This window comes from Streptopelia decaocto, assembly GCF_964273445.1.
Source record: "Streptopelia decaocto genome assembly, chromosome: 2".
In the NCBI taxonomy this organism is placed as follows: Eukaryota; Metazoa; Chordata; class Aves; order Columbiformes; family Columbidae; genus Streptopelia; species Streptopelia decaocto.
This window is the reverse complement of record NC_138655.1, coordinates 163,369,750-163,391,398: the sequence shown is the minus strand read 5'-3', so window position 1 is coordinate 163,391,398 and position 21,649 is coordinate 163,369,750. Positions and strand designations below refer to the sequence as shown.

General features: G+C 54.6%; 1 protein-coding gene across 7 annotated transcripts in view; it reads left to right on the top strand.

Moving 5' to 3' along the window:
* Window positions 1–21,649, top strand: part of MAP4 (microtubule associated protein 4) — a 152,163-nt gene that overhangs the window by 70,473 nt on the left and 60,041 nt on the right. For all 7 annotated transcript variants that reach the window (XM_082046514.1, XM_082046515.1, XM_082046517.1 and 4 more), the window contains exons 5-9: window positions 13,662–13,790; window positions 16,476–16,586; window positions 17,354–17,479; window positions 17,966–18,040; window positions 19,043–19,156. In XM_082046514.1, the coding sequence (XP_081902640.1) occupies window positions 13,662–13,790; window positions 16,476–16,586; window positions 17,354–17,479; window positions 17,966–18,040; window positions 19,043–19,156 (555 nt within the window). The remainder of the gene's footprint in view (window positions 1–13,661; window positions 13,791–16,475; window positions 16,587–17,353; window positions 17,480–17,965; window positions 18,041–19,042; window positions 19,157–21,649) is intronic.

Sequence of the window (21,649 nt, the reverse complement as noted above, 5' to 3'; positions counted from 1 at the left end):
ACTGGGTTCCATCCATACCGGGATCTACCCGCACTGGGTTCACACTGGGTTCCATCCATACCGGGATCTACCCGCACTGGGTTCACACTGGGTTCCATCCACACCGGGTTCCAGCTGCACCGAGTTTCATCCGCACGGGGATCCATCCACACCGGCTTCCACCTGCACCAGGTTCCACCTACACCAGGTTCCACCTACACCGGGTTCCACCTACACCAGGTTCTACCTACACTGGGTTCCACCTACACCGGGTTCCACCTACACCGGGTTCCACCTACACTGGGTTCCACCTACACTAGGTTCCACCTACACTGGGTTCCACCTACACCAGGTTCCACCTACACCAGGTTCCACCTACACCGGGTTCCACCTACACCAGGTTCTACCTACACTGGGTTCCACCTACACTGGGTTCCACCTACACTGGGTTCCACCTACACTAGGTTCCACCTACACCGGGTTCCACCTACTCCAGGTTCCACCTACACTGGGTTCCACCTACACCAGGTTCCACCTTCACCAGGTTCCATCCACACTGGGTTCCACCCGCACTGGGTTCACACTGGGTTCCATCTGTACCAGGTTCCATCCGTACCAGGTGCCATCAGCACCAGGTTCACACCTGGTTCCATCCACACCGGGTTCACACCGGGTTCACACCGGATTCCACCCGCACCAGGTTCCACCGGCACCATCATTGCCGGGACCTTTTCGTGAAAACCTTTCAGCACTAAACTGGGTTGGACGGTGTCTCAACGTGCATCTTTGCCCTTGGTACCTCATTCAAATTTTGCATTTCAAGTCGTAACACTAGAAAGACATTTGGGGCCATCGGAGGGTTTTTCGCCCCGTGGACACACTCGGGAGCATCTTCTGTTTATCCCCCCCAGCACCGTTTTGCAGCTTTGAACGCGCGTTGCCGCGGTGTTTGAAGGTCAAACTTTGTTGTGTTTTTGCTAACCCCGAGCTGCAGCCCCGAGCCGTCCGTCCCGCTCAGCGTCAAGCGCCGCCGCCGCTCCGCCTGGCCCGTCACATCCATCTGGTGAGACAGCTCACCGCAGCCAGACAGCCCAGCCACAGAGGTTTGTTCTTTAACGGCGGCCGCCAACACCAGCGGCCGTTGTTCAGCTGAACCGCCGCGTTCAGTCTCCAGCGGCTCATCCCTGGCAGTAAGTGATTTATTGGTTAGTTTTGCAGATTTATTTAGCGCTGCAAACCACCAAAAAACTCCTTAGCGACGAATTAAAAAATTCCTAGAAAACCGGCTGAGCCTTTACAAATTCTGATTTCCAAAGAGCAGAGCCAGCCTGTCATTTTCCTCATTCTCTAAGCAGAAGCTCCCGGAATAAATAGTCCTAGAATTGTAGATTCTTCTAGTATTATGCAAATGGCTTCGTGCTTTGATGTCCCTCGTGTCATTAGTTTGACACTAGCTGGAATTAATGGCCATAAATCTACATTACAGCCGTGGCCGCTGGGTTTTCCCGGCTGCTGCCGGTTCCTCGTGTGAGCTCCCGCTCCTGCCCCGGGATTTGAGCAGCGGAAAGTAGGTCAGTGCGCCGTGTGTGAGAAACGGCTCTAATCTCGGCATTAAACAGACACGGCCGCAACGCTGAAGGGAAATGTTCTATTTTAAGCGCTTATTTCCATTAGCACCGTCTTGTTCTGCAAAACAAGCAGATGGGGACTTCTGTGTGCACGCACCCACAGATGGGGTTCGGCAAACAGCAAAAAAGATATATATATATATATAGATAGAGTGTTTGTGTATACATATATACATGTATTTATATGTTTCGAGAGTGACAATCTATGTTGTCACTTCCGAATGGTTCCTCTGTGTGAAGCAGGCGGGGGAAGAGCCAAAGTGCCACAATATGTAGGTCGAAGGAAGCGAAGCGTTTGGGGTGTGAGCAGCGAGCGGCCCCGGCGGGTCCGGGGAGCGGCTGGTACCGCGCGCTGGGCCTGCAGGGACGGCCCATTGACTCGGGCAGAGCTCCCCGTGTTTATAACACGTTCTCAGCCCCCGAGCGGCCTCCTCAGCAGCAGCTCCGGGTGTCTGCCTGTGGGAATGAGTGTTGGCTGATGATCTAGAGATATCTGAAATATATCGTTGGGATGTTTTTAATTAGAAGGTTGCAGTGAGCTGGTGCTGTTGGGTGTTTTACTGGCCGGAGCTGACGGGGCGAGGGTGGGAGGTAAGTGGTGAACAGGATAGAGCTGCCTGGGTAGGCAGGTGAAGGAACAGGACAGTGAATTTAAACTCGTCTTGGCAGTCGGGATCTCGTGAGTTAAATCTGTTGTGAAGATCGGTGCTGAAGAGCTGCTGACGGTGGATGATTGGTACGGACAGGCAGGACATTCGGAGCGTATCGGGGCACGAACGGGGCTGCGTCAGGGGTTCTGCAGAGGAGACTCGTAAACCCAGGAGCTGAGAGACTGAAACACCGCACAGATTGATGGGCATCAGAATTTACAGCTCGAAATGAAGGGGCATTCTGATTTATTAGACATTAAAGGAGGTTGGAAGATGAGTTGGCGGGTGGCAGCTGGGGTGCAGTAAGGGGGTGCAGCAAATGGGGACGTGTCTTTAGCATCATTCGATGACGAGTGTTGGAAGGGCCAGCCGGGTTTGCGCCCTCCTGGGCTGGAGAAGCGGCTCTCGCAGGGTCCTTGGCGACTCGCTTTGCTCACATCTGGTGGTGCAAGGACCACGTGTTTGTGTTTGTAAAGCTCGACTTTTCAAAGGCTACTCGTGGAGATCGCGCTCATTCAATGGGCACTGTAGGCACTTCTGTCCGTTTTGTGTTCTCCCCTGGCTGGGGACACGGGGCTGGGGGACAGACACCCCAGCTGGGAAGCGTTTTGCATGAAGAGAACAGTAACCGGTTAGTCTGTCTGGTGTGGGCATGGGATAAGTAAAAATCTTATTCTATCTTAAAGCAGCACTTTGTCTCTGGCCGATGAGGAATGTGCAGCTTATTTTTCAGCACAGTTTGGGTTTGGTGCGATCTGGTCTTGGTGCGGAAGGATAAAGCTTAGGGGGGGTTGGAGTTCCTCCACAGAAGTTGCCAAATCATCGTCAGATGGCATGCAGGGATATTTTCTTTAATAATTTTACTGTTTGTTTGGTTTTTTTTTAATACCTCAGCTATATTTTTAAATAATCCACTCTCTGGATTGTGGGTTTCCTGGGTGTGGGGACCAGAGGAAACGGCCTCAAGTTGCGCCAGGGAGGTTGAGGTTGGATGTGGGAACAGTTTCTTCCTCAAAGGGCTGTGGGGCATTGGAACAGGCTGCCCAGGGCGGTGCTGGAGTCACCATCCCTGGAGGGCTGGACAGACGGACATGAGGTTCTCAGGACGTGGGGCAGTGCCGGGTGGGTTATGGTTGGACTCCATGGTCTCCTCCAGCAATGATCCCACACCCCGCGCTTTGGCAGCCCCGGTCCCGCTTGCCGAGCGGCAGAACCTTGTGCGTGAGCCGTTTTCCTGTGCTGACGGTGTCACCCGGGGGTTCCTGTGCCGTGTCCCATCACTGTGCGCTGGCCCATCGCTGGAGGTCGTTCCTGGTCCTGGGTCAGTGTGTCCCAGCTCAGGGCTCCCACGGGACCAGCCGCTCGTGGTCTCATCTGTAAATCCCGCTCGTGCTCCACACGTGTGTGTTGCACATCTGGGGCTCGAGTGTATCTCTCGGGTGATGTTTTCCCATCTTCCCCACCCACATCCCCAGGGGTTTCGGGGACACCCAGGTCCCTGTTTGTGAGACTCTGTCATTGCCTTGGAGCAGGGGACTCCCAGACCTGTTTTCCTTGGAACCCCAAGCCCTCGCAGGCTGGCAATCCGGGGCTGTGCACCCGTGTTGGAGAGGCTGCAGCATTCGGCTCAGCATGGACAATCCGGGGCTGTGCACCCGCGTTGGAGAGGCTGCAGCATTCGGCTCAGCATGGACAATCCGGGGCTGTGCACCCGCGTTGGAGAGGCTGCAGCATTCAGCTCAGCATGGACAATCCGGGGCTGTGCACCCGCGTTGGAGAGGCTGCAGCATTCGGCTCAGCATGGACAATCCGGGGCTGTGCACCCGCGTTGGAGAGGCTGCAGCATTCGGCTCAGCATGGACAATCCGGGGCTGTGTACCCGCGTTGGAGAGGCTGCAGCATTCGGCTCAGCACGGACAAACCTTGCTGAATGAATCCTGGTGCTGGTTCTTCCACCCCCAAGCGCTGAGCGGTTTTGTGCCCCTGTGTTGATGTGGAACACGATCAGTCGTCCCCAAACATGCGACTGTCCCGTCAGACACCGCTCCAGCCTCTCCCTGCCCCGCCGGACCAAGTTCCAACCGTGGGTTTGAACCGGAGCGTTCCCCGGCCCGGCATAAACCGTGAATCTGGGAACAACCCCTTCAGGGGCAAGAGCCGAGGGGACAGCTCCTGGGGACAGCTCCTGGGGACAGCAAGGGGACAGCTCATGGGGACAGTGAGGGGACAGCTCATGGGGACAGCTCCTGGGGACAGCAAGGGGACAGCTCATGGGGACAGCTCATGGGGACAGCAAGGGGACAGCTCATGGGGACAGCTCCTGGGGACAGTGAGGGGACAGCTCATGGGGACAGCTCATGGGGACAGCTCCTGGGGACAGCGAGGGGACAGCTCCTGGGGACAGCGAGGGGACACGCGCTCCCTGCTCAGGGTGCTTCAACACTGAGTTTGGGGGCTCGGTTACACGCTGGATCCAAGACCAGGGAACCGACTTAGTCTTGGGTTTAGTGCCTTAGGGTTTTATATGCAGAGGTGTTATTTTCTATTGGCCGCATCTCGTGTTGGGCCTCTTGACCAGGTTTGTTTCATAGCGTTGGGTTGAAATGTTCCCCACCAAGGGTGTGTAGGAGGCGGTCGGGGAGAAACCCCAAGTGAAACAGTAAAACTGTCTTCTCGCATCGCTTGGCTCTCCACGGTGTCAGCCCAGAAAAACTGGACAAAAAGCCCAAGAATAGCAAAAAGTAAAAATATGAAACTGTGCTTCAAGTGTCTGAAGTTCTAAACCGCCTGGTACCGCGGTTGGATTCCTGTGATCCTCAGCTGCCGCGGAAAGCACAAGCGTTGCTCTGGTTCTCCGAACAGACAACACTATGGGTGAAAGGCGCCTGGGCAGAGCGATCCTGTTTCTCCGCGCCCATGACAACGCCGCGGAAATCAGGCTTCAGGGAGCCTCCTGCTTAAAAACAGGGGTTCAAGTGCCTTGGTTATTAGAAACGGCCGCGAGTGGCGTGCGGTTCCAGGCAGGGCGCTGAGCGGCGGCTGCTGGTCCTGTCCTGCACCACGGCAGCGCTCAGCCCCCGCCGGGTCCTGTCCTGCACCGCAGCGGCGCTGAGTGGCGGCTGCCGGTCCTGTCCTGCACCGCGGCGGTGCTGAGTGGCGGCTGCCGGTCCTGTCCTGCACCGCGGCGGCGCTGAGCGGCGGCCGCCGGTCCTGTCCTGCACCGCGGCGGCTGCCGGTCCTGTCCTGCACCGGGGCGGCGCTGAGCGGCGGCTGCCGGGTCCTGTCCTGCACCGCGGCGGTGCTGAGTGGCGGCTGCCGGTCCTGTCCTGCACCGCGGTGGCGCTGAGTGGCCGCTGGGTCCTGTCCTGCACCGCGGCGGCGCTGAGCGGCGGCTGCTGGTCCTGTCCTGCACCGCGGCGGCGCTGAGTGGCCGCTGGGTCCTGTCCTGCACCGCGGCGGCGCTGAGTGGCCGCTGGGTCCTGTCCTGCACCGCGGCGGCGCTGAGTGGCCGCTGGGTCCTGTCCTGCACCGCGGCGGCGCTGAGTGGCCGCTGGGTCCTGTCCTGCACCATGGCGGCGCTGAGCGGCGGCCGCCGGTCCTGTCCTGCACCGCGGCGGCCGCCGGGTCCTGTCCTGCACCGCGGCGGCGCTGAGCGGCGGCTGCCGGTCCTGTCCTGCACCGCGGCGGCGCTGAGCGGCGGCTGCTGGTCCTGTCCTGCACCGTGGTGGTGCTCAGCCCCGCCGGGCTGCCCGGACACGGCACACGCCATAGGAGATCACTGATTGCACCGTATGGAGCTGGCCTGGGGTGCAGGGCAATGAGAGCCTGGAGGGAGGTTCTTGGTTCCATTGATCAGGAAGCTGGAGAAGCATCTCTTTAGGAAGAATAAGTAAGGAAAAAAACCCGATACAATAAGCTGTCACAATTGCAGTTTTTTCCCTTGGAAGATATTTTTGTTTAAAGGCAAAGCACGAACCTCGTGTTGGACTCTGGGGTTCCGGATCCACGTCTTTGGGGTGGGGAGGCGCCGGTTCTGAGTCGTGCGCACGGGGTTTGTGAGCAATTGGGGCTGTGAGCTGGGGCTTCACAGGGAGAGCAAGGCAGGGCTCCTGCCATCACCAGCACCCTCTCCAGCACCCTGTGGTTCTTGTGGATCTAGAATATAATCCTGAATTTCTTTTTCCCATCCATCTCCACAGTGGATTTTAATTCGCTTCTCATTGCAGCAAATTGAAGTATTTAGGGTAATCTGAGCCACATTTGGTTGCAGCAGCAGCTCCTGCTGGTTGAGCCTTGATCTCCTGCAAGGACAGGAACCTTCTGCTCCCAAATCGGCGTCTGGAGCGCCCGCCAAGGCCCAGGTTCTGACTTATCTCTGAGGATGGAGCCTCCGCAGCCCCTCTGGGCAGCCTGACCAGTGCTCGTTGCCCTCGGAGCTTTATTGAGAAAGAATGAAATAACGAAAACAGAGCTGCCTGTATTTGCATCTGACAGGCGGCCGGGCGGTGGGCAGCAGATAACCCGTCTAGCTCTGGTCTGGCTAAATTTCTCCCAACCAAGGCTGCCAGCTTTGTGCTTTATATATTCATTCAATGCAAAAAAAACCCTTGAAATCTTGAGCTCTCATCCCCTTGGGTACAAATGGGTGAAGTTCATTTGGTAGGCTGGTTTACCTGCTTTTCCATATTGTTACTGAGCCGGGGAAGGAGCAGAACCCAGAACGTCTTGGCTTTTACCTGATGTTGCACACGTCATCCTGTGTAAGCGAGTGTTCAGGGTAATCCCCGTGTACGTGCATTAAAACACAGGGGAGGACGTGCAGAATAACCTCTCGTGGATCCCTATGAATCAGAAGTTACTTGTGGTAGTAGCTGCCCGTAGCAGGACCCAGTGCTGCCAAACCAGCTCAAAACCTCACGTAGAACATAAAACTGTGCGTTTTCCCAAGGCCCTGCCTTCTCCCAGCGTTCCCCCAGTGCCGTTTGGAGGGAGCAGCGCGCTGTACCGGGCACAGGTGCCGTGGGCTCGTGTTTCCCGCGGGGCTGCGGAGAATCCCCGGCTGGGCACGGCGTGGGGAAAGGTGAGAGAAAGATCTGGGGCCAAGCGGCGACTCCAGCAAGGGAGACGCGGCATCCATTGAACATAGCGACCTGGGCGGCTGAGCGGCTGTTGAAGCTCTTAAGCTTCTCCGGTGGTGTTTGCTGGGCCGGGGCCGTCTCGGGGCCGTCTCGGGGCCGCAGGTTGTGCAGCTCCGGCGCTGAGCTCCAGCTTAGCGCCCCTGCGGCGAGCGGCTCTGCCGGGTAATCCCCGCGCAGCAGCGCTGGCTTTTGTGAGCCCCGCCGCTTGCCCACGTTGGGCTTTGCTTGCCCGACGTTGTGGCTCGAGCGGATCAGCGTTGGGATGGGCTGGCGTGGCCGCGCTGATCCGGGCAGAGGGTGAACCGGGGCTCCCACGGCTGCAGCGCCGCCGGCCGCCCCGCGCTCCGGCTCCCGGTCCTGCCCTGGGCTCAGCTCACAACGCGCCGCTTGAATGGGAACCCTATTCTTGCTCTCGGAAGCCAGCTTGCTCTGTGAGTACATTGCCAATGGTGTTTGTTTTCTTGAAGCGAGACTTTGTAAGCTGTAATCCTACATTGATTTATACTACCAACAGTCGTAACCGGATTTTCAGCTGTCACCAGGCTTTAATACTTGCTAAAATTACCTTCCAGGTTTGCAGGATCTGTCAAATTTACATTTTGTGTTGAGTACATTGTCTGCTGCTGCTACATCCTGATAGACACGTCCAGAATGGATTCTTGTGAGTCTGGCTGCTCGTTTCTCTTTGCTTTGTGGCTCTTACCCTGCGCAGACGGTGCTTTAGGACTGGGCTCAACCCGCAGTCCCGGCCTCTCCGCTCCCCCTTCCCACATACAGCTCGTTTGCTGCTGGAAAGCAGCGGTGGGTTTGGTTTGTAATTAGCGATTGTTATGAAAACGTTCTATGAAAACCATGCGAGTCTTTGGTTGGTATTTCCAATGGTTTGGCAGCGGCAAGTCACAACTGCTGCCGAGTCACCTTGCAGCTGGATTTGGGGCTTTGGGTAGAGCGGAGGGTTTGCAAATCCCAGTACAGTCTGTTCCTGGTACGGCCTTTGGGTTCATCTGCTGTCACAGTAAATACTTCTCTTTACATACCTCTTGGCCGCTGTCCCGCTCCCTCCGTTCCCCACCTGCGGTTGCAGGTTTCCCCTCCTCTTTATTCAGAATCATCAATGTAACTTGTCTGCTTAAAACCAGCGGAGTTTTGCTGCAGCTTCACCCGGGGTCACCCCCATTTTACGTTCTGCCCCCGCGAGGTCGCTGAATGACAGCGACGTGTGTCTGGGTGCGCTGGAGCCAGCAGGTTGGGTTAGAACACGGAGTCTGCTCGGCGTGTGTTCCTCGTTGGGTTCAGCCCGGCGCCAGCCCACAAATCAGAGTTGCCTTTGGGAAATCCCTACGGAGCTCGACCTGCTCCGGGGGCTCTCGCCAACAAGGACACTTATGGTCTTGTGGGGTTTGGTTTAATGGACTTTTATAGACAAACGGATGACACGCTCCTGCCCAGAGGAATGCGCAACACAATATAGTTAAATCCCTTGCTACTCGCCACCACAAATAATCATAAATAGTAACCCCCCATCCTTCGGAGTTAAACTCTGTCCTTCGGAGTTAAACCCCGTCCTCTGTGTGGAGTTAAACTCTGTCCTTTGGAGTTAAACCCCATCCTCTGTGTGGAGTTAAACTCCATCCTCTGTGTGGAGTTAAACCCCATCCTTTGTGCAGGGTTAAACCTTGTCCTTCCTTCGTGCAGAGTTAAACCCCGTCCTTTGTGCAGAGTTAAACCCCGTCCTTTGTGCGGAGTTAAACCCCGTCCTTTGTGCGGAGTTAAACCCCGTCCTTTGCGTGGAGTTAAACCCCGTCCTTTGCGTGGAGTTAAACCCCGTCCTTTGCGTGGAGTTAAACCCCGTCCTTTGTGCAGAGTTAAACCCCGTCCTTTGCGTGGAGTTAAACCCTGTCCTTTGCGTGGAGTTAAACCCCGTCCTTTGCGTGGAGTTAAACCCTGTCCTTTGCGTGGAGTTAAACCCTGTCCTTTGCGTGGAGTTAAACCCCGTCCTTTGTGTGGAGTTAAATCCCGTCCTTTGTGTGGAGTTAAGGAGTTAAACCCCGTCCTTTGCGCCAAGTTAAAACCTCGTCCTCTGTGTGGAGTTAAACCCCATCCTTTCTGTGGAGTTAAGGAGTTAAACCCCGTCCTTCATGAGGAGTTAAACCCTGTCCTGGTGTGGAGTTAAACCCTGTCCTGCGTGGAGTTTAGCCCTGTCCTTTGTGTGGAGTTAAGGAGCTAAACCCCATCCTTCGTGAGGAGTTAAACTCTGTCCTTTGTGAGGAGTTAAACCTTGTCCATCACGCAGAGTTAAACCCTGTCCTGCATGGAGTTTAACCCCGTCCTTTGTGTGGAGTTAAGGAGTTAAACCCCGTTCTCTGCGTGGAGTTAAGGGTAAGGAAAATGCACTTGGCTTGTGTTTGATTGGATCAGACTCTGCATAGGAACTCGTTCATACTTGTGCCTTTGTTGGACATCCCGTCGCCTCCCGCCTCGCCGCGGTGTCGGTGCCCAGCCCGCCGCTGGTACGCAGCGCTCTCTGTATTTTGAATTTTGGTGGGAAAAGCGTGTTTAGAGCCTCTTACTTACTCAGTGGTTTCTTGTGGGACACCCAAGCTCAAAGTGGGTCCCAGGAGTGTTGGGAGTAGTCCATCTTGTTCCCCTTTGGAGCTCCGGTTCTTTCTGCTGCTTGTGTCCGCAGCTCGGCACGTCCACTGTGACATTTCTCATCCCCGGGAAGCGGATCCCACCTGGGACGTCCCTGTTCAGGTGGGTGTGGGAGCTGGAGATGACACAGGATCAGAGAATCATAGAATCATTTCGGCTGGGAGAGACCCTCAGGATCATGGAGTCCAACCATAACCCACCCCAGCACTGCCCCATGTCCTGAGAACCTCATGTCCGTCTGTCCAGCCCTCCAGGGATGGTGACTCCAGCACTGCCCTGGGCAGCCTGTTCAATGCCCCACAGCCCTTTGGGCAAGAAACTGTTCCCAGATCCAATGTACACCCAGGGAGAAGGGGCTGAGAGCGGCCCTGGGGAGAAGGACTGGGGGTGTAGTTTGATGAGGAGCTCAACACGGGGGTGTCCTGTGCAGGGACAGGAGTTGGATTCGATGATCCGTGTGAGTCCTTCCAGCTCAGGACATTCTGTGATTCTCTGACCTGACCATGTGCTGGCAGCCCAGAAACCACCCGAGTCCTGGGCTGTGTCACCAGCAGGTTTGGGGGATCCTGCCCCTCTGCCCGCTCTGTGAGACCCCCCTGCAGTGCTGCTCCAGCGCTGGGTCCCTGACAGGACACACATGGAGCTGCTGGAGAGGGGCCAGAGGAGCCCCAGGAATGACCCGAGGCTGGAACAGCTCTGCTGGGGACAGGTGAGAGAGCTGGGGGGTTCAGCTGGAGAAGAGAAGCTCCGGGGAGACCTTAGTGCGGCCTTTCCAGACTTAAAAGGGGCCCATAAGAAAGATGGGACAGACTTTTGAGCAGGGCCTGTTGTGACAGGACAGGGTGATGGTTTAAACTAAAGGAGGGAGATTCAGGCCGGACATGAGGAAGGAATTGTTGCCCTGAGGGTGGTGAGAGCCTGGCCCAGGTACCCGGAGAGGGGGTGGATGAACCATCCCTGAGCCATCCCAGGCCAGGCTGGACGGGGCTCTGAGCACCCTGAGCTGGTGACGATGTCCCTGCCATGGCAGGGGGGCACTGGGGGCTGGGAAGGTCCCTTACCCCAAACCATTCTGTGTTTCTATGGAACTCCCTCTGAATCTGGGCACAGAAACGCCCTCCCGGTCCCGTCCGTCTCCTGCACCGGTGACGCCTGCGAGGGAGTTAAAGCTCCTTAGTTCTTCTGCCTGTCCTGGGATTATGGGTGAAGTCCCTGCTCAAGCGTGTTGCAGTGAATGACTTAAAATAGGCACAGCAGCGTGCGGGCTGGCCCTGACCCTGCGCAGCTCTGACCCCGGGGTGCCGAGGGGCATCCAGCAGCAGTTTAATGCCGAGCAGAACTGTGTGTGTGCTGAGCTGAGACTTCCCTGTTTCCAGCTTCATCGAATCGCCTCCTGCTCTCCTGAAAAACCAAACCAAACCAAAAGCTCTCTCTCATCTTACTCTTTCTCAATCACTTTTTTATTAGAATAAGAATTTTTACAATGTCTTACCTTGCTGCAAACCAGCTGTTTGTAACTAGGAAGTGGGAAGGCTCAAACTACGCTTGCCTAAACACAATGTGGGGTTATGTTTGAAGAGATACACGCACTCGTAGTGAGTATGGAAAGTGTACACTTGCGATTCTGCAAGGGTAAATTTATAATACACTCGCAATCCTGCGAGGGTTAATACACGTGCAAATGTGCACGGAATATTACACGTGCTTATGTGGAAAATACACCCGCGATGGTGCGAGGAAATAATTTATACACGTGCTCGTATTGAGCATGGAAAGTTACGCATGCAAACGTGCACGGAAAGTTACATGTGCTTGTATTAAGCACGGAAAGTACGTGTGCAAACGTGCATGGAAAGTTACATGAGCTTATGTGGAAGCATGGGAGGAAAATACACCCGTGGTTATGCGAGGATTGATTTTACACGTGTTCATATTGAGCACGGAAAGTTACACGTGCAAATGTGCACGGAAAGTATGAATACACTCGCAGTTCTGCGACGGGTAAGTTTTCCTGGAAATCAGTGTGAAGGTCTGGGTGCTCGTTTTGAGCCTTCCCACTGCATCGGTCACCTTGGAGAACTTTAGGGCTTGTATTTCTGTTTCTGTTGCCCAACTCCAAGCCCTGGCGGTGTCTCTGAGAGCGGAGATGGCGCGAGGGCTCCCGCGGCAAAGCCAGCGCTGACCCGCCGGAGCTCACGCTGCCCTGTGTGCGCTTCGAAGCGTAAATCGAACCTCGTGTGGCTCGTCCCTGGTTACCCTGGACACGCTGTGCACACATTTACAGGGACAACTCATTTCCACCTGGGTGCTTTTTCTCATCCCGGCCGACCCCGCTCGCTGCTGCTTCTGCTGCTCTGCTCGGGGGTTGAAGTTGAGACGTTAACAATGGTGGTTGGTGGAGGTGCCTGTGCCGCCCCTTCCCAAAGCTGCCCCAGTCTGGGGGAGTGGATCCCACCTCCCCGGATCCTGCAGCACCCAGGGGGCTGGATCCCACAGCACCCAGGGGGCTGGATCCCAGCTCATTGGATCCTGCAGCACCCAGGGGGCTGGATCCCAGCTCATTGGATCCTGCAGCACCCAGGGGGCTGGATCCCAGCTCATTGGATCCTGCAGCACCGGGGGCTGGATCCCAGCTCATTGGATCCTGCAGCACCGGGGGCTGGATCCCAGCTCTGGGATCTGTCTCAGTGTGTTCAGCCCGTGTAAGGACGTCAGGAAGGGCTGAGGAACCACACTGAAATCGTCTGTTGTAGCCGCACGTCTTTGTTTCCCTGCGTTTTTCTATGGCAGTGCCTACCAAGGCCTTGGCAATCAAACACTTCTATGGTTCTATACTGGCCTCTCGAGCATCTCAAGCTGCTGAAGCTCTTAATCCCAGTGCTGTTGTTGTTAACACGGGCCAGCAAATAAAGATTGAAAGTTTTCCATGGTCAGATATAAACCATCGGGTTTGATGTGTCTATATGTTCAGATAATGTTTCTGTTGTAAACCGGGGGAAGATGAGGCTTGGGTGGGGAACATAAAGAGACACAAATAAAGGCCTTTCGGGCATTCAGGGAATAGTTATTCACTTAGATGATTTGGAGTTGCTTTTCCCAGTATAACAGAGCAAACCCACGCTCCGGGCACCGTGTGTCTGCTGGCGCGAACATCTTGGTGCAAATGGGCCGATTTGGTGCATATGAGCCCAAACCCGGCGGGAGGGGAAGGGGCTTCGCTGCGGCCCACGAGCAGCTTGCGTTGGGTGTTTCTGTGCGGAAAGGCTGCAGGTCTTTGCTCAGCCCCTTGCTGAGGTCTCAGCGTTGTTCCAGCTCGTACATTAATGAAACCCCCCTGAAGGTGAGTGAGGAGCTGGCAGGAGCTGCCCAGCGTTTGAGAACAGGGCAGCACCCCCCCGCGAGTCCATTCTCCATCTGACCTGTGTATCGGCACGCAGAAATTCCCATTGTTCTGCTTCTTATATTGAAGATTTGGATCAAAGCAGTAATGAATGAATATTTGCTAACAGTTCATGGCATCTCTTGCCCTCTGAGTGTCATATCACACAACAATTGATTTTAAGTATTTTTAGCGTGATGTCTCACTTCTGACTGTGTCGTTTTCTCCATTCCAGTGTTCCCGGGGGCGATCATGGATGAGAAACTGTCCTACAAGGAATTTCTGGACCGCAACGAGTCGTGGCCGATGGACGACAGAGACCTGTGCCTGGAGGCCCAGCCCGCGTTCCAGCCCGTGCCCATGGGTGCGTCACGCTCCACACCCCCATTTTACCACTGGTGGGACACGACACTGTCCCAGCTCTGTCCCTCAGCCTGGGTTTGTTCTCTCTTACACCTCAGTTCTTTAGGATGTGTTCTGTTTTCCTAAAATGTGTAACGTCTTGACGCTCACACATCAGCCCGACCTGCCCCAGAGCTCAGTCTGGCTGGTTGAAAGTGGATAGGTTTTGGATGGTGGATTTTGGATGGTGGATTTTGATCGCGCGGGGGGCAGGTTGCCCTCCTGTGACAACGGCAGCGTTGTGGTTGACTCGCACGGTTTCACCGCTCCGGTGCTGTGGTTTCAGAGCAAACCCAGCGCGCTGGTGGCAGCCGGGGGACGCTGGTCCCGGCTCTGCAGTGTCACGCAGCCGTGGCCGCAATGCGGTGGGGCTGCTCCAGACGCAGCCTGAGCGGCTGCTGGCGCTCCTGAAAATTACATGAGCCTTGTGTAACCTGCACCTGCAGGACCATTCCCCTTCACCCAACACCACTCACCCGGCTTTCGCTCCTTTGGGAGGAGGTTTCTGTGACACGACTTTCTCGCTCAGGAGGGTGTGAGCAGCGGGTGAGCCGCCCGGGTCGGAACAGGCAGGAACGAGGGACAGACAGCGCCTGAAACAGGATGACACCTCTTTTGATATGTTTTTTAGCACTCTAGACCTGCCTACTAAATTATTTTCCTGCTATCTCAATCTCATATTTACTAAGAGATGCTGTGAAGAAATTACATATTGTTACCAGGGCAAGAAGCGATTCGTGGAACAAAAGCACCAGTAGTTTCCACACACAGGCGCTGGATTTTTCCCTCCCTTTGCCTTGTTAGATGTTGATGTAGTTATGCGCAGTAGCCAGATGACAAACGTGTTGATTAGGAGCAATTTGCTTTCCTAGCCCATCACCCAACGTTCTTTTGGCCCGAATAATGTGAATTTGTGGGTTATCTATTGCATGAAACCACATTTCCTTAGACTTCATCTCCTTAGAGCACCTGACACACCAAGGATACCACGTATGCTTCAGTATGAAATGATCCCTCTGTTGTGCTCCTCCTGGTGCTGCGTAGACAGGAGATGCTGCTCAGAGATGTTAAAAGATGTTATAATATTGCAATATAGAATGAACAAGACTCAATCATTATTGAGTTGCTTGCAAGCCTGGACAGCGCTACAAGGTCTTTATTTTGCATGTGTACTGTGATTTCTTACTGTGACTGCAGGTAAATATCTATACTTGAAGAGTTCTTATGTAGATGATCTCTAGCAATGTGCTTTATTAACCCACAGTCATTGGCAAATTGGAGCCGTGAGGGGTGTGAGTGTCTGTGGAAATGAGCCACCACGTTCCAAAACTTGGGAAAGAGGCGTTTCCTTTTGCTGAATCCTCAGCTGCATCTGGGCAGGAACAACCCCAGGTTCCAGCATAGGTTGGGAAATTACATATTAGAGAGCAGTGTAGGGGAAAGGGAGCTGGGGGTCCTGGGGACAGCAGGGTGACCATGAGCCAGCACTGGCCCTTGTGGCCAGGAAGCCAATGGGACCTGGGGTGGGTTAGAAGGGGGTGGTCAGTAGGTCAGAGAGGTTCTCCTGCCCCTCTGCTCTGCCCTGGGGAGACCACACCTGGAATCTTGTGTCCAGTTGTGGCCCCTCAGTTCCAGCAGGACAGGGAACTGCTGGAGAGAGTCCAGCGCAGCCACCAAGATGCTGCAGGGAGTGGAGCATCTCCCGTGGGAGGAAAGGCTGAGGGAGCTGGGGCTCTGGAGCTGGACAAGAGGACACTGAGGGGGGACTCATTGCTGGGGATCAATATGGAAAGGGGGAGTGTCAGGAGGATGGAGCCAGGCTCTTCTGGTGACAACCAGTGACAGGACAAGGGGTAATGGGATCAAGCTGGAACACAGGAGGTTCCACTTAAATTTGAAAAGAAACTTTTTCTCAGTGAGGGTGACAGACACTGGCCCAGGCTGCCCAGGGGGTTGTGGAGTCTCCTTCTGTGCAGACATTCCAACCCCCTGGACACCTTCCTGTGTAACCTCAGCTGGGTGTTCCTGCTCCATGGGGGGATTGCACTGGATGAGCTTTTGTCCCTTCCAATCCCAAACATCTGTGATACTGTGACCAAAGCTGGCACCAGAGGACTTGCAAACGTGGATTAAAGATCCGACGGCCTCACCGGCTGGGCCGAGGGGATCGCTGGTGGTGAAACGGGCCGTTTGGCTGCCGGGAGGCTGGAAGTGGCTGGTTGTCCTGGCTGGCTCGGAGCGTGGTTGGTGCAGGTTTACGCTGGAGTGCCGCTCTGGGGGCAGTGCGGCTGACCCCGCTCTCCCCGGCCTGTCCGCCGACCCGGGGCTCGGCCGTTGTTCTGGCTCCATCACCTGTGTCCGTGTCCCTGGGTCAGGCGCTGGTGCTTCCTCCCTGCGGGGAGGGGACGGGTTCCCCATGCACCAATTGTCACCTCAGCTTCAGTCGCTTTTCCCTAGGAAGCCGTCTGAGCAACCGTGTTTACTGCTGGGCATAAATCCAAATTGTGAAGGTGTTTGCGCTGGTCAGTAATGCTGCAAGTCCGGCATTGTGGGGTCAGGTCCATCGTCACCTTGGTTTTGTCCAATAACCGCACTGTTTGTCGTGGCTTCCCGTGTGGTGACAGCGGCCCTGTCCTTGTCCCCGCAGACCCCTTCGCCATGCACCGCGGGGACACCCTGCCCGATTTATCCTTTCCCGCTGACATGAAGAACGTGCCGCTGTTCACGGACCACGTCGATGCTTCCAGAGACATCTACGGTGAGTTCCTCCCGGCGTTTGGCCCCGACCGGTGGCGTTTGGTGTTTCCTCTCACTTTTGCCTACTGAAAATGATTATGCTGCTAAGTTCCCAGACTATATAATCAATTTTTTTGTACCTAAAGCCGTTCCAATAGCTACTTCAAGAAGGTATTTTTGAAGGATATTTAGGCAGAATTCGGACACCCAGACAAGCTGAGTTGAAGCAGGAGTTGCTGGTGGCTCTTCACGGCCACACACCAAATACGCGTGAACTTTGTCCACAAAGTGATCTCAGTGTTTGGACGACTGGAGTTTGGGTGGTTATCAACAATAGACTGGAGTTTGGGTGGTTATCAACAATAGACTGGAGTTTGGGTGGTTATCAACAACAGACTGGAGTTTGGGTGGTTATCAACAACAGACTGGAGTTTGGGTGGTTATCAACAACAGACTGGAGTTTGGGTGGTTATCAACAATAGACTGGAGTTTGGGTGGTTATTAACAATAGACTGGAGTTTGAGTGGTTATTTACAATAATTGATGGGAGCGGAAGCAGAAGGGAAATAATTTGCCTGTGCTTACTGCCCTATACCTTGTTAAAATTCTATATGCACATGTAATTTCCAGTGCAGTTTGTAAAGACGAGCTAATGGAGAGAGTTGCTTACAAACCTCTTGTGAGGAGAACAGAACAGCTTATTTTCCAAGTGTTGTACAGACTTTATATTTTGGAGGGGAGTCATTAGGGCTAGCGTGGTGATTAACAAATGACCTTTGGTTTCATTAGCACCGCATGGATCCATGATGGTACCTGAACAGCCTTTATTTGGGCCACTGTATTCTGCAGAGGCTCTGGACCCGTCGGCCTTCATTGGCCTGGACTCAGCTGCAGGATTCCTGCAAGACAAAGCAGGTAAGAGCGGGTGCTTTGCTCTGCTGGCCCGTCTTGCTGCCTTGGTTTGAAGGGCACGCGGGTGGGAAATCTCAGTTTACTGCTCCTAAAGAATCTTGGAGGGAAGTCGATGCGTAAAATGAGTCAAGATGAGGAGGTTTCCTGTTGGCAGTGACAGCTGTTGGCGCGCTGTGGGTGTCGTGGAGGTGCGAGGAGCTCACGGAAGGGCTGGGGTTGGAAGGAGATCTCCAGGGCCAGCTTGGCCAGGGCTCTGCTCCAGCAGGGCCACCCAGGAGAGCTGGGTGACCAGCCTGCCCTGCTGCTGGGAACGCTTCTCTGACGCCTTCGCTTGCAATAATCCCAGAAGAACACGATGTTCTGGGACCGTTCCTAAAGGCAGCTGAAAAGTTACCTGGGGATGAGCCCAGAAACCAGCACAGTCAATACCTTCAACTGGAAAAATAGAGCAAGGTGAGCAGTGGGACTAAACGTGTCCTTTTCCCACAGTGCCTGAAGAACACTGGATGGGAGCTCAGCACGACATGAAGGGACCCGGCGCCTCTTTCTTTGTGGAGCCCCCAGGTAAATCCATTTTGCCTTGATGTTCCGAGTTTGTGCGGCGCGGCAGCAGAGCTGCTCTCCTGCCTCCTCGGGAGCCACAGCCCAAGCACAAAGTGGGACCTGACCAAGAGAAACAGTTTCTGGTTCCTCGATCCATTCGCAATAGAAACGTGTGTTTCAGAGAGATGTTACTTAACACGTGTTTTCCGGGTTAGTGCTGTGGGTGGGGAACCCTGCATTTTATAGGCTGTTTGCTTCTAATTTAGGGTAACAAATTGAATATATTCCGTTCCGAGCCCAGTAGATATTAGTGGCGTGTCCCTTTGGGGTGTGTTTTGTAGCAGGGGGTTGTTGGGGCGCTGTTACACATTCAGATGTGTGCAAAACACTCCATCCAGCAGCAAGCTCTGTGGGTTCCAGAGCGCGTCTCCATTCTGGGTGTCTCCATTACAGCGCAGGTTCCTTAATTTCCAGTTGGGATGCGTGTTCATGCCTTACCTGATGCTAAAATAATAAACAGGGTGAATAAAGTTTACTGCTGAAACGAAACTCTGAAACTGGAACTTTGCTGCTCTTAAATCTTTGAAGCTCCATTGAGACGCAGTTCCGCTGCGGCTGCCTGTGTATGAGGATGTTTGATCCATACTGGGATCTTTATTGCTGATTTGGGGGAAGAAGCTGGGGAGTGAGCAGTTTAACACTGGTCCAAGGTACCAACTGTTCCTGGAGCTGGTGGCTCTGCCCAGGGCTCAGGGTACAATGGGATGATTAGCTGAATGTTTCTAAATCTGTCCCAGCAGCTGCTTCTCTCAAGCTCCAAGTGTTTGCTCAGGGGTTGCAGAAACTAATTTTGTGGAAATTGGCAGTAAAAAGTGATTCTGTTTGGGTCCGATCCAGCCGGGATGCTGAGGGCGAGCTCACTCCTCAGGGCGGCTGCAACCGGCAGCTCCCGAAGAGAACCCTCTTTGTAAGATCTTGGGCTGCTTAATTAAGCCTGGCTTTGTGTTCCCCGTGCCCCCGCAGTGACAGAAGCGATAAAGCCGAGCTCGTCGGGCCGCCTGTCAGCGATGGCTCCTCCTTTCATTCCTGCTGCAGTCCCAGCGTCCCTGGGAGAGGCCGGAGCTGCTCACAGACCAGGTAAATCAGCCCCAGGTAAATCAGCCCCAGGTAAATCAGCCTGGCCTAAGGGCGGGTGCTGGGTTTAGGCCCGGCCTGAGCAGCGGTGAGGAGCCGCCGTGCGGTGTTCAGGGTCCCCGTGAGCAGGGTTTGTGACCCCGCTGCTGGGGGCAGAAGCAGCCGCTGCGCTCCACTCCAGCTCTGTCTCCCAGCCCAGGGAAACTGATTTAACGCTTCTTTACTCTCTCAAAATTTAAGCTGCAGAAAAATGTTAACGTTTGTCAAAACCACAGTTGTACCACAGGTCTGATGCTGTGTAGAAATACCTTTGAAACTGTGTATTTTAAAGGCTCTCCTTTCAAACAGATTTATTAAGGTGTTTGTATACAGCATCAGACTCGTGGTGCATTTTACACCCGCCTTTGTCCCATTTCTTTAGGCTTTATTCCCGTGCTTTCCGTGATTCACCAGGGAGCGTCCACGCTGCTTTTACCATCTATTTCTGTACTGTCTTATTCACCCGTAAAATCACAATCTATACGTTTTATTTTGGAGAAGATCAAGATATCACTTCAGAGGGAAAAAAAAAGGCAAAACCGAATGAGAGCTGGTGTGTAATGGACTTTGTGCTGTGGTTCACCGGAGCGCTGGGTTTAGCTCAATGGACCCTGAAGTGCTATTTGAAAAGGGACTTTTGCCATTTTTCTAGTTTCTTTCCTTTTCAGTTTGAAGTATCTAATTTAAGATTAGGTGGGATATTTTTAGATGCGACTCTGACGGTCAGTAGAAATTTTATGTATATTTTTTAACATCTACTCAGCAAATGTCGGAGCCGTTCAGGTCACTGCGCTGCATTCACGGGGCGTGGGCAGCACTGTTGGAATGAGGAGCCGCAGAACAGAAACCTCGTGCTTCTGGCTCTTGGTAATTTGTAAAAACTGGCCTCTAGGCAGCTGGAACATTCAACCAAACTGCCTGAAAAACCCTCCTTGGGGGGGACTTTGTGAAAACGCTGACTTAACCGCAGAGTTTGATTGTACCGTGAACTGACAAATGCTGTTCTGAAACTCGCAGCTCGGTGTTTAGGGGATATTATGTAAAAAATGAGCGAGGCCAAGCGGGGCATGAAAGACTAAAGGGCACAGAGTGACTCAGCGGACGGCGCAGTCGGGAGTGAAGACGCTCCCGCTCCGCTCACTGCACCAACAGGAGTTCAGAGAACATCTGGGATGGCTCAGGACAGCACGGTGCCAGCCCTGAGCTGCACAACCAGGAGTTCAATGAACATCTGGAATGGCTCAGGACAGCGTGGAGCCAGCCCTGAGCACACAGCCAGGAGTTCAGGGAACATCTGGGATGGCTCAGGACAGCGCGGTGCCAGCCCTGAGCTGCACAACCAGGAGTTCAATGAACATCTGGGATGGCTCAGGACAGCGCGGAGCCAGCCCTGAGCTGCACAACCAGGAGTTCAATGAACATCTGGGATGGCTCAGGACAGCACGGTGCCAGCCCTGAGCACACAACCAGGAGTTCAGAGAACATCTGGGATGGCTCAGGACAGCGCGGTGCCAGCCCTGAGCTGCACAACCAGGAGTTCAATGAACATCTGGGATGGCTCAGGACAGCACGGTGCCAGCCCTGAGCACACAACCAGGAGTTCAATGAACATCTGGGATGGCTCAGGACAGCGCGGAGCCAGCCCTGAGCACACAACCAGGAGTTCAATGAACATCTGGGATGGCTCAGGACAGCACGGTGCCAGCCCTGAGCACACAACCAGGAGTTCAATGAACATCTGGGATGGCTCAGGACAGCGCGGAGCCAGCCCTGAGCACACAACCAGGAGTTCAATGAACATCTGGGATGGCTCAGGACAGCACGGTGCCAGCCCTGAGCTACACAACCAGGAGTTCAGGGAACATCTGGGATGGCTCAGGACAGCACGGTGCCAGCCCTGAGCTGCACCAACAGGAGTTCAGAGAACATCTGGGATGGCTCAGGACAGCACGGTGCCAGCCCTGAGCACACAGCCAGGAGTTCAGGGAACATCTGGGATGGCTCAGGACTTTTCTGTTGGTGCAATACCCAGCTGGGCTCCCCAAGGTGACACCAAAGTGTGTGTTCTGCTGGGATGGGTTTGCTCCAGGGGATCCAGCAGCTCTGACTACGGAGCAGCAGGGAGGTTTTGAGTGAAAAGAAGGCACTTTTGGCTGGTGGATGTTGGGTGTTAGGTCAAGAGAGGTTCTCCTGCCCCTCTGCTCTGCCCTGGGGAGACCACACCTGGAATCTTGTGTCCAGTTGTGGCCCCTCAGTTCCAGCAGGACAGGGAACTGCTGAGAGAGTCCAGCGCAGCCACCAAGATGCTGCAGGGAGTGGAGCATCTCCCGTGGGAGGAAAGGCTGAGGGAGCTGGGGCTCTGGAGCTGGACAAGAGGAGACTGAGGGGGGACTCATTGCTGGGGATCAATATGGAAAGGGGGAGTGTCAGGAGGATGGAGCCAGGCTCTTCTGGTGA